The following is a 12,842-nucleotide window of genomic DNA, read 5'->3' as shown; positions in this document are numbered from 1 at the left end:
GAGCCACAGGACAGAGTAAACCACACTACAGAGTAGAACCACGGGACAGAGTAGAGCCACGGGACAGAGTAGAGTCATGGGACAGAGTAGAGCCACGGGACAGAGCCACGAGACAGGGTAGAGCCACGGGACAGAGTAGAGCCACGGGACAGAGTAGAGCCACGGGACAGAGTAGAGCCACGGGACAGAGTAGATCCACGGGACAGAGTAGAGCCACGGGACAGAGCCACGGGACAGAGTAGAGCCACGGGACAGAGCCACGGGACAGAGTAGAGCCACGGGACAGAGTAGAGCCACAGGACAGAGTAAACCACACTACAGAGTAGAACCACGGGACAGAGTAGAGCCACGGGACAGAGTAGAGTCACGGGACAGAGTAGAGCCACGGGACAGAGCCACGAGACAGGGTAGAGCCACGGGACAGAGTAGAGCCACGGGACAGAGTAGAGCCACGGGACAGAGTAGAGTCACGGGACAGAGTAGAGCCACGGGACAGAGCCACGAGACAGGGTAGAGCCACTGGACAGAGTAGAGCCACGGGACAGAGTAGAGCCACTGGACAGAGTAGAGCCACGGGACAGAGCCACGGGACAGAGTAGAGCCACGGGACAGAGTAGAGCCACGGGACAGAGTAGAGTCACGGGACAGAGTAGAGCCACGGGACAGAGCCACGAGACAGGGTAGAGCCACTGGACAGAGTAGAGCCACGGGACAGAGTAGAGCCACTGGACAGAGTAGAGCCACGGGACAGAGCCACGGGACAGAGTAGAGCCACGGGACAGAGTAGAGCCACGGGTCAAAGTAGAGCCACGGGACAGAGTAGAGCCACTGGACAGAGTAGAGCCACGGGACAGAGCCACGGGACAGGGTAGAGCCACGGGACAGAGTAGAGCCACGGGACAGAGTAGAGCCACGGGACAGAGCCACGGGACAGAGTAGAGTCCCGGGACAGAGTAAATCCACGGGACAGAGTAGAGCCACGGGACAGAGTAGAGCCACGGGACAGAGTAGAGCCACGGGACAGAGCCACGGGACAGAGTAGAGTCCCGGGACAGAGTAAATCCACGGGACAGAGTAGAGCCACGGGACAGAGTAGAGCCGCAGGACAGAGTAGAGCCACGGGACAGAGTAGAGCCGCAGGACAGGGTAGAGCCACGGGACAGAGTAGAGCCACGGGACAGAGTAGGGCCACGGGACAGAGTAGAGCCACGGGACAGAGTAGAGCCACGGGACAGAGTAGAGCCACGGGACAGAGTAGTGCCACGTGACAGAGTAGAGCCACGGGAGAGAGTACAGTCTGGGTACATGTCGACACTGTTTCCTATGATAAAATTAATGTCTCAATGCTGAGCACACCATATCTTAATTATATAGATCTAATGCTCGTATTATAAATGGTATTTTACTTAACTAAAAGATAAATAATATTTTTTACAATATGTGAAAAGTTACACATCAAAATTAATAGCCGAATCATTAACTAAGTAAAGCGAGTACGATGTTTCATATTTAGCCTGGGAGATTTATTTTTATCAAATCGAAAGTCTACCTGCAAGGTCGCACCATTTAGCACCGTGTTGAGGAGAGTAGTGAACGGAATATCGAACATAGCGCACCATCTCTAAAACATCGCCTGATTCTCTGGCTGCTAAATGAGTAAATAATTTAAAAATTAAATGTAAATTCAAGTATAAAAAGGTAATTGTGTCGTTTGCTGACTAGCTATAATACTACTTATATGATGTTTTTTTTAAATTTGGGTTTCTAAATTACCAACCGTTTGACAGTTTTGCATGAAAATAGAATGGAGGCGAGCAAGTTGTCGAGAATCCTTCCATCATGTTGTTAAAACGGAATAAAACCGTGCTTTTTTAGATTTAGGAAACAAAGCGACCGTAAAAAATAATACAAACTAAAAACTTCAGCCGAAAATTTATTCAGAAATTTTATGTTTTTGGAATCAATGCTATGAAAATTTCAAACCCAGAGAACTTAAAAATAATTTGATGAGTTTAAGGTTACATTTCTATTTATTTTCATCAAGCCCAAGTTATAACAGGATGCTTCCGCTAAACCAGTATTTAGTTATTTACGAATACATACAGTTTTATCTAGACTGTATTATAAATTCAACCCTGGGTAATGTAAACACATCTCGATCAACAGCATTGACTTAGGGTAATGCTAAATAACAAAACAAACATGTTATCAGGGCTATTTATCTCACTATCAGACAACCAACTAATTTAAACTCAAGTCAGGTACCAATTACAGCTGGGCAAACTCAGGGACGTCCTATGGACAACCAACTTATTTTAACTCAAGTCAGGTACCAATTACAGCTAGGCAAACTCAGGGACGTCCTATGGACAACCAACTAATTTTAACTCAAGTCAGGTACCAATTACAGCTAGGCAAACTCAGGGACGTCCTATGGACAACCAACTAATTTTAACTCAAGTCAGGTACCAATTACAGCTGGGCAAATTCAGGGACGTCCTATGGACAACCAACTAATTTTAACTCAAGTCAGGTACCAATTACAGCTGGGCAAACTCAGGGACGTCCTATGGACTCCAGCCCGGGATCCGAACTCGAGATTTTCGGTTTAGGGGTCGTACGCTGTACCATCCGACTACAGAGTACCATCGTTGTACGTACTCAATGTTACCATCCGACTACAGAGTACCGTCGTTGTACATACTCCATGTTACCATCCGACTACAGAGTACCGTCGTTGTACATACTCCATGTTACCATCCGACTACAGAGTACCGTCGTTGTACATACTCCATGTTACCATCCGACTACAGAGTACCGTCGTTGTACATACTCCATGTTACCATCCGACTACAGAGTACCGTCGTTGTACATACTCCATGTTACCATCCGACTACAGAGTACCGTCGTTGAACATAGGCCATGTTACACCGAGTCCAATGATCTGTCCATCAACTAATATATAACAGATACTAATGTATAACAATAATTGTAGAGAACTAATGTATAACAATAATTGTAGATAACTAATGTATACCAGATAACAGTAAAGAACTAATGTATAACAATAATTGTAGAGAACAAATGTATAACAATAATTGTAGAAAACTAATGTATAACAATAATTGTAGAGAACTAATGTATAACAATAATGTATAACAATAATTTTAGAGAACTAATGCCTAACAATAATTGTAGAGAACTAATGTATAACAATAATTGTAGAGAACTAATGTCTAACAATAATTGTAGAGAACTAATGTATAACAATAATTGTAGAGAACTAATGTATAACAATAATTGTAGAGAACTAATGTATAACAATAATTGTAGAGAACTAGTGTCTAACAATAACTGTAGAGAACTAATGTATAACAATAATTGTAGAGAACTAATGTCTAACAATAATTGTAGAGAACTAATGTATTTCAGATAATTGTAGAGAACCAAACTGTTGTCAAGCTCCCCAGACGGGCAAGTAAGCCGATTGTGTTCACGCTGTCCTCCTCCTAGTCCAACTGTTTGAAGAGCTAACCAACGGTACGTGCATTGTGTGTTTATAAACGTCTTATGGTGCATCGTGTTTTATAGATGTATTATGGGGCATTGTTTTTTAAAGACGTTTTATGGTGCACTGTGTTTTTATAGACGTCTTATTGTACATTGTGTTTTTATAGACGTCATAGATTGCATTATATTTTTATAAACGTCATATGGTGCATTGTGTTTTATAGACGTCATATGATGCATTGTGTTGTTGTAGACGTCATATGGTGCATTGTGTTTTAAAGACGTCATATGGTGCATTTGTTTTTATAGACGTCTAATGGTGTATTGTGTTATGATAGACGTCATCGGATGGATTCTATTTTTATAGACGTCATTTAGTGATTTATGTTTTTATAGACGTCATAGGGTGCGTTGTGTTTTTATAGACGTCTTATGGTGCATGGTGTTTTTATAGACGTCTGATGGTACATTGTGTTTTTAAAGTTGTCTTATGGAGCATTGTGTTGTTGTAGACGTCAAATGGTGCTCTTTGTTATATTTTCAGGATGGCGGGCCTGCTTAATTCATTGCTCAATGGAGCTGAAAATGTTACATTGTTAGAGCTTGTTATATTTTCAGGATGGCGGGCCTGCTTAATTCATTGCTCAATGGAGCTGCAAATGTTACATTGTTAGAGCTTGTTATATTTTCAGGATGGCGGGTCTGTTTAATTCATTGCTCAATGGAGCAGGAAATGTTACATTGTTAGAGCTTGTTATATTTTCAGGATGGCGGGCCAGCTTAATTCATTGCTCAATGGAGCAGGAAATGTTACATTATTAGAGCTTGTTATATTTTCAGGATGGCGGGTCTGTTTAATTCATTGCTCAATGGAGCAGGAAATGTGACATTATTAGAGATTTTTGGCCTTCTTGTGAGCAACGATGGACAGCATGGATTTAACTCTGAAAAGCTCTTTCAAGGTCTAACATCTCACCACCCGGACATAGACACCACTCAAGCACGGCACATAGTCAGTGTAGTCATTCAGGAAGCGCTGAAAGACAATTTTATTTGCGAATCTGATCGCTATTACACTTTGAAGGAGAATGTGAACATGCTGACGTTGGGGTAAGTAAAGGCTGCTAAGTGTAGTGCTGTCCCCACTTTTCATATAAATAGTGGTCACACAAACAACTTGACTCTTCCTGGCCAACCTATGAGCTGGACTGCTAGCCCGTAAGTCTCGAGTTCGATTTCGGGTTTAAAACAGTAGACCGTCCCTGAGTCCACCAAACTCAGATGGGCAACTAACTCATTTAGGGAAAGTAAGGCGGCTGGGCATGGTGCTGACCACATTATCTCTTCATAAGTCGAGGTCACAGAAGCAAGTAAACTCTACTTCACTTGCCCTATAGACCGTCAGATTTGATTAAGTGACTTTCCTTTAAATGGGTTACAATAAGCCGACTTCCCACAGGGTAATCAGCTTTAAGAGACGTGTTATGATCCTCTCGGTTTTTCTTTTTTTTTGCAGTGTGGGCTTCCCCAGCAGCGCAATAATGACGCAGTCTGATATCTCATGGTGCCTTAGAGAATGTAATAAAGAGACTGGATTCAACGTTGAAAAGTTAAGCCAGACAATAAAAGGCTACAAGCCTGAGCTAAGAGTGGGGCACTCAAGGCGGATATCAAAATTACTTATCGCCCATGGGGTGAAAAGCAATATCCTACGAACATCAGATATTTTCTACAAACTGTCCAATGAATTTCGCACGATTTTGTCTTCACGTGGGTTAGAATCAGATTCAGAGGAGGACTAAAAGTGAAGGTAAGGCGAAACATTGACTGCTATAACTTAACATTGACTGCTATAACTTAAGATTGACTGCTATAACTTAACATTGACTGCTATAACTTAACATTGACTCTGTTAACATTGACTGCTATAACTTAACATTGACTCTGTTAACATTAACTACTATAACATAACATTGACTGTGTTAACATTTACTGCTATAACTTAACATTGACTCTTCTAACATTGACTACTATAACTAAACATTGACTCTGTTAACATTGACTGTTCGTAGTTGGTACGTGGGTCAAGACATGAAGACAATGCATCATGACATTCAATTTGACTTAATTGGATGCCTAATTAAATTTGTATGAATTAATTACAATTTTGCCCAAATTAGAAGGCTGTTTATCCCACTGCTCCACTCGCATCATCGCGTTCAATAGGCGGTCAATGGTTTTTAATCATGTAACTCTATTGTAAATAAAAACGTGTAAAGTACTAACATTTTTTTATAAAAAACGTTAATAACACGTTTTTATGTAATAATGCACTAAAACGTAGAAAATAAATTTGACACTACTATTTTAATTACTATAAAGAAAAGCGTGGGTCTCTTCTTAAATATTAGTAAAGGTATCTAATAGAAACTAAAGTTATAGTAATTTAAATAGTAGTCTATAATTTATGTTCTAATTTTTAGTGCATTATTACATAAAAGCTTGTTATTAAAACGTTTTTTTATGATTTTTTTTTTAAATTACTAAAAAAAATTCTTCTTTTTAACGATAACTTCCCTTTGACCGTCACGTCCTAGTGTTGTGGTCCCCGCTTTATCTCGTCTACTCGATTAAAATTTTCATGTCTGAGTCCCGCTGTTGTTTAAACCACACCGCCATCAATCACTCCACACATAATGTTTGTTTAAGTCTTCTATAATAGCAGTCTAACATACAAACAAATGTAAACTGCTATTATTTTATTCAGAGCCTCACTACTACCTGGACAAACAAATGTAAACTGCTATTATTTTATTCAGAGCCCCAGTACTACCTGGACAAGTGTACAATGTGTACTTTTACCTGGTTCAGCCATCATCGACCTGCCTGTGTACCCAGTGACCTACAGAGACATGCTTAGAACAGCCATGAGGATGTGACACTATAATGGTCAGCTTGTCCACATCTCAACGCCTCTTGTATTTGTCCCATACTTTCACACATAGACCATAAAACCGCCTCACCATCTGCAGTAGTTTATCCCCTACATCTAAGTCACGTGTCAAACAAGACTGTACACGCAGTGAATTAAAAAATGTATAATACAAAATTTATAATTTATTTCTTTTTGTTTAATTTCTTACTTAATAAATTGGAATACAGACGTCTAAGCAAAAAAAAAATTACATACATACAAAATATCCAAACAAGTTTTAAAGGTACATGATTCAAGTTTCTTAAAGTATTTTTCTGTTTTCATTGTTGCTTCTCTTAGACCGTAAATCACATTGGTTCGTCTTGCTTCTTGTAAAAAAATGTAGCATAATTCAAGATTTTTAAAACTGCCACATGTTGATATTATTTCCTCCATAGACAAAAAATCATTAATGATAAACCCATTAATTAATAACCCTAACCCTAGAATATCAGGTTACTGTAGACACTAAGCCAAGGTTATGTAAACATCAGGTATTAACCCATATTCTGCTAGCGTCCCACTTGTAAAAAAAATTGCTAAAATTTATTAAAAACTAGTTAAAACACAAATTATGTTTAATTGTATTTGAAAATGGCTAGACTATTGAATGTGTGTGTGTTTTTCGAAAAAAATTAATTTAGAAAAATGTTATAGTGCCGGATTTGCAGGACTTGTCAAAATGGCGGAAAAAAGAAAACATGTGCACAGGAAAATGCATATCTTCTAAAATATTAACATTTTAAGTGCAACATACATTTGAAACTTGTAGCAGTACCATATTTCTTTCTGATAAAAATTTAAGAATAACAATTTTTTTCTACTACTTCATTATATCAAGTGTACAACAAGCGTCCCATAAGTGGGACGCTAGCAACGAATGGCCCCATGTAGATTGTTACACAAACGTCACATTTATTGGACACTAGCGAGAAACACAGATGCAAATGTTTATGTTAAATGGTTATTTATGGTGAAACAATTGTTGACTTTGTTAACTGCTGACTTTGGGGTGTTAAGTAGTATTTATAGATATGTAATTATGACCTTGACCTATATTTATGCAGATTGTTACACAAACGTCACATTTATTGGACACTAGCGAGAAACACAGATGCAAATATTTATGTTAAATGGTTATTTATGGTGAAACAATTGTTGACTTTGTTAACTGTTGACTTTGGGGTGTTAAGTAGTATTTATAGATATTTAATTATGACCTTGAGCTATATTTTCTTATATATTATTGTATTAAAAAATAGCAAATATTGAAAAACTTACATTTTATTTTTAAGTTTTCAGAATTACACTTACTGAAGTATTTAATACCATTGAATACAAACTAATTTAGTATTGCTGTAAATTTACTAGCGCGTAATATTAAAATTATAACAAACCAGAATAATAACAATGGCCACGATTTAGGTGAAATGATTCAGTCATGGGGGTTGGTTAACTCTCTTCATATCAGAGAGCTTAAGCTACATATAGCAGAAATGTGAATTAGCTGTGTACAGTTGTCATGCCCCAATAATATTCTCCTCCAAAGGTTCCCAATACCAGTTTTACTTTGTTAACTTTTTAAGGAGATTGCTGGTGTTAGATTGAGAGCCGTTCGCATAGTGAGGTGCATACATGGATGAGAGCCATGAACACTCAATACAAGCCCCCAGAGACGGATCCGTGCCCTAGAAATAAGATGTCTTATGTCCTAATGTACGCCTGTGAGGGGTGGGGGGGGGAATAGCGAGGGTAACAAAAGAGAAGATGGCTGGATGACATCTGGGGACTGGACCGGATCATCTTTTGCAAATTCACTGAGGGCAGAGTTTCTTTCAGGCATAATTTCGGAGGAGGGGGAGGGGGGCTCTGCCCCCAGAACAAAATGGAATTTATATACAAAACATACTTTTACCAATGTCCACCCTTCCCCTGAAATTTAAGTCCCCACCCCTGAAAATTTCAAGTACGCCCACCAAAAAATCAATTATTTATATTTAATTATATTACAGTTTTGATGAATAATAACAATATTTGTGATCATGTGTGTCTAATTAGATGTACTAGTCACAGCTTTACTTATTTCCAAGTGTTATTCACTTTGATGGATGCTAGATTGAAAGAAAACTAGACTTTTGAACATAATTTCTGCATTTTTGACCATGGTATGGCTAACCCAATTGATCATTATCAGTATTTTTAGCTGTCCTAAACAATGTAATCATTGGTCTAACAATACAAAATCAGTATACAGTTTAAATTTCGCGTAAATAGCCATATTTCGTGATAAATGATTTTATTTTTCAATAAATGTACATGGGGCCGTTCGTTGCTAGCGTCCCATTTATGGGACGTTTTTTAAAAAATCGATATTTAAAAAAGTATTGATTTTAAAAAAAAATCCATAGTCATTCCTTTATTCAGTGCCCAAAAGCTAAACCATATCAAAAAATTATAAAAATTTGAGACCTTGGGATAATATGGGTTAAGTGTATAACTTTGGAGTTAAATCTTACAGTAACTAAGTAAGTATAGTACAGTAATATCAAGGTGTTGATCATGACGTAAGTGTTAAATTGTCAAGTCAAGTACAGTGAAGAATCCTAGATCTAGCGATCCATAATAGCGTCAGTATTGTGAGTCGCTAGATCCAAACTTTAGCGTTAATATTGACAGTCGCTAGATCCAAACTTTAGCGTCAATGCTGAGAGTCATTAGATTTAAACAAACAAAAATGAAAAAGAAAACGTGTTGCTTTAAAACTGTTTATTTACGTTTATATTTACAAACAATCAACAACTTTTTCTCTGATAAAAATAACTAGATAATTAATTTAAAGTTTAATAAAGCTCTACTATAATGTCGTCAAGAAATATTTGAAGAGTAGACATCCAACAGACGCCATGTTTGTTTATATGTTATACAGAGCAGGCCAGTGGCGGAACTAGAAAAAAAGGGCCACCCCGCGAAAAAAAATTTTGGCCATCTATATAAATATAAATATAAATATAAATATAAATATAAATATAAATATAAATATAAATATAAATATAAATATAAATATAAATATAAATATAAATATAAATATAAATATAAATATAAATATAAATATAAATATAAATATAAATATAAATATAAATATAAATATAAATATAAATATAAATATAAATATAAATATAAATATAAATATAAATATAAATATAAATATAAATATAAATATAATAAATATAAATATAAATATAAATATAAATATAAATATAAATATAAATATAAATATAAATATAAATATAAATATAAATATAAATATAAATATAAATATAAATATAAATATAAATATAAATATAAATATAAATATAAATATAAATATAAATATAAATATAAATATAAATATAAATATAAATATAAATATAAATATAAATATAAATATAAATATAAATATAAATATAAATATAAATATAAATATAAATATAAATATAAATATAAATATAAATATAAATATAAATATAAATATAAATATAAATATAAATATAAAATATAAATATAAATATAAATATAAATATAAATATAAATATAAATATAAATATAAATATAAATATAAATATAAATATAAATATAAATATATAAATATAAATATAAATATAAATATAAATATAAATATAAATATAAATATAAATATAAATATAAATATAAATATAAATATAAATATAAATATAAATATAAATATAAATATAAATATAAATATAATATAAATATAAATATAAATATAAATATAAATATAAATATAAATATAAATATAAATATAAATATAAATATAAATATAAATATAAATATAAATATAAATATAAATATAAATATAAATATAAATGTAAATGTAAATGTAAATGTAAATATAAATATAAATATAAATGTAAATGTAAATGTAAATGTAAATGTAAATGTAAATGTAAATGTAATGAAATGTAAATGTAAATGTAAATGTAAATGTAAATGTAAATGTAAATGTAAATGTAAATGTAAATGTAAATGTAAATGTAAATGTAAATGTAATGTAATGTAAATGTAATGTAAATGTAAATGTAAATGTAAATGTAAATGTAAATGTAAAGAATGTAAATGTAAATGTAAATGTAAATGTAAATGTAAATGTAAATGTAAATGTAAATGTAAATGTAAATGTAAATGTAAATGTAAATGTAAATGTAAATGTAAATGTAAATGTAAATGTAAATGTAAATGTAAATGTAAATGTAAATGTAAATGTAAATGTAAATGTAAATGTAAATGTAAATGTAAATGTAAATGTAAATGTAAATGTAAATGTAAATGTAAATGTAAATGTAAATGTAAATGTAAATGTAAATGTAAATGTAAATGTAAATGTAAATGTAAATGTAAATGTAAATGTAAATGTAAATGTAAATGTAAATGTAAATGTAAATGTAAATGTAAATGTAAATGTAATTGTAAATGTAAATGTAAATGTAAATGTAAATGTAAATGTAAATGTAAATGTAAATGTAAATGTAAATGTAAATGTAAATGTAAATGTAAATGTAAATGTAAATGTAAATGTAAATGTAATGTAAATGTAAATGTAAATGTAAATGTAAATGTAAATGTAAATGTAAATGTAAATGTAAATGTAAATGTAAATGTAAATGTAAATGTAAATGTAAATGTAATGTAAATGTAAATGTAAATGTAAATGTAAATGTAAATGTAAATGTAAATGTAAATGTAAATGTAAATGTAAATGTAAATGTAAATGTAAATGTAAATGTAAATGTAAATGTAAATGTAAATGTAAATGTAAATGTAAATGTAAATGTAAATGTAAATGTAATGTAAATGTAAATGTAAATGTAAATGTAAATGTAAATGTAAATGTAAATGTAAATGTAAATGTAAATGTAAATGTAAATGTAAATGTAAATGTAAATGGTAAATGTAAATGTAAATGTAAATGTAAATGTAAATGTAAATGTAAATGTAAATGTAAATGTAAATGTAAATGTAAATGTAAATGTAAATGTAAAGGTAAAATGTAAATGTAAATGTAAATGTAAATGTAAATGTAAATGTAAATGTAAATGTAAATGTAAATGTAATGTAAATGTAAATGTAAATGTAAATGTAAATGTAAATGTAAATGTAAATGTAAATGTAAATGTAAATGTAAATGTAAATGTAAATGTAAATGTAAATGTAAATGTAAATGTAAATGTAAATGTAAATGTAAATGTAAATGTAAATGTAAATGTAAATGTAAATGTAAATGTAAATGTAAATGTAAATGTAAATGTAAATGTAAATGTAAATGTAAATGTAAATGTAAATGTAAATGTAAATGTAAATGTAAATGTAAATGTAAATGTAAATGTAAATGTAAATGTAAATGTAAATGTAAATGTAAATGTAAATGTAAATGTAAATGTAAATGTAAATGTAAATGTAAATGTAAATGTAAATGTAAATGTAAATGTAAATGTAAATGTAAATGTAAATGTAAATGTAAATGTAAATGTAAATGTAAATGTAAATATAAATGTAAATATAAAATATAAATATAAATATAAATATAAATATAATATAATTATAAAGTATAAATATAAATATAAATATAAATATAAGTAAAATATAAATATAAATATAAATATAAATAATAAGTATAAATATAAGTATAAGTATAAGTATAAGTTATAAGTATAAGTATAAGTATAAGTATAAGTATAAGTATAAGTATAAGTATAAGTATAAGTATAAGTAGTAGTATAAGTATAAGTATAAGTATAAGTATAAGTAAAGTATAAGTATAAGTATATAGTATAAGTATAAGTATAAGTATAAGTATAGTATAAGTATAAGTATAAGTATAAGTATAAGTATAAGTATAAGTATAAGTATAAGTATAAGTATAGTATAAGTATAAGTATAAGTATAAGGTATAAGTTAAGTATAAGTATAAGTATAAGTATAAGTATAAGTATAAGTATAAGTATAAGTATAAGTATAGTATAGTATAAGTATAAGTATAAGTAGTATAGTATAAGTATAAGTATAAGTAGTAAGTATAAGTATAAGTATAAGTATAAGTATAAGTATAAGGTATAAGTATATAAGTATAAAGTATAAGTATAAGTCTAAGTATAAGTATAAGTATCAGTATAAGTACGAATAAGTATATATAAGTATAAGTAGTATCAGTATACAGTATAAGTATAAGTAAAGGTTAAGTATAGTATTAAGTATCAGTATAAGTATAAGTATAAGTATAAGAATATAAGGATAAGTATAAAGTATAAAGTCAAGTATAAGTATAAGTATAAGTATAAGTATACGTATAAGTATAAGTATTATA

The 12,842-nt window shown here is 31.5% G+C and overlaps 1 protein-coding gene across 1 annotated transcript; it reads left to right on the top strand.

Annotated features, from left to right (window-relative positions):
• Window positions 1-1,601: 1,601 nt before the first annotated feature.
• LOC131945164 (uncharacterized) lies at window positions 1,602-5,314 on the top strand. Its single transcript, XM_059306182.1, has 4 exons — window positions 1,602-1,698; window positions 3,433-3,540; window positions 4,351-4,620; window positions 5,027-5,314. Exons 3-4 carry the CDS (start codon window positions 4,352-4,354, stop codon window positions 5,310-5,312), a joined length of 555 nt encoding a protein of 184 aa, XP_059162165.1. The 5' UTR covers window positions 1,602-1,698; window positions 3,433-3,540; window position 4,351; the 3' UTR covers window positions 5,313-5,314.
• The last annotated feature ends 7,528 nt before the right edge of the window (window positions 5,315-12,842 follow it).

The sequence above is a fragment of the Physella acuta genome, unplaced genomic scaffold, assembly GCF_028476545.2.
Source record: "Physella acuta isolate Inbredline_101_S28 unplaced genomic scaffold, ASM2847654v3 ptg000530l, whole genome shotgun sequence".
Classification (NCBI taxonomy): Eukaryota; Metazoa; Mollusca; class Gastropoda; family Physidae; genus Physella; species Physella acuta.
Note: the sequence above shows the minus strand (reverse complement) of the source record. Positions and strands in the feature narration are given on the sequence as shown.

Bases quoted from the DNA above. Each gene is read 5' to 3' on its own strand.
- LOC131945164 (XM_059306182.1), top strand. From the start codon at position 4,352: ATGGCGGGTCTGTTTAATTCATTGCTCAATGGAGCAGGAAATGTGACA. The intron at 4,621-5,026 runs GTAAGTAAAGGC...TTTTTTTTGCAG, and splicing joins GTGAACATGCTGACGTTGGG to TGTGGGCTTCCCCAGCAGCG.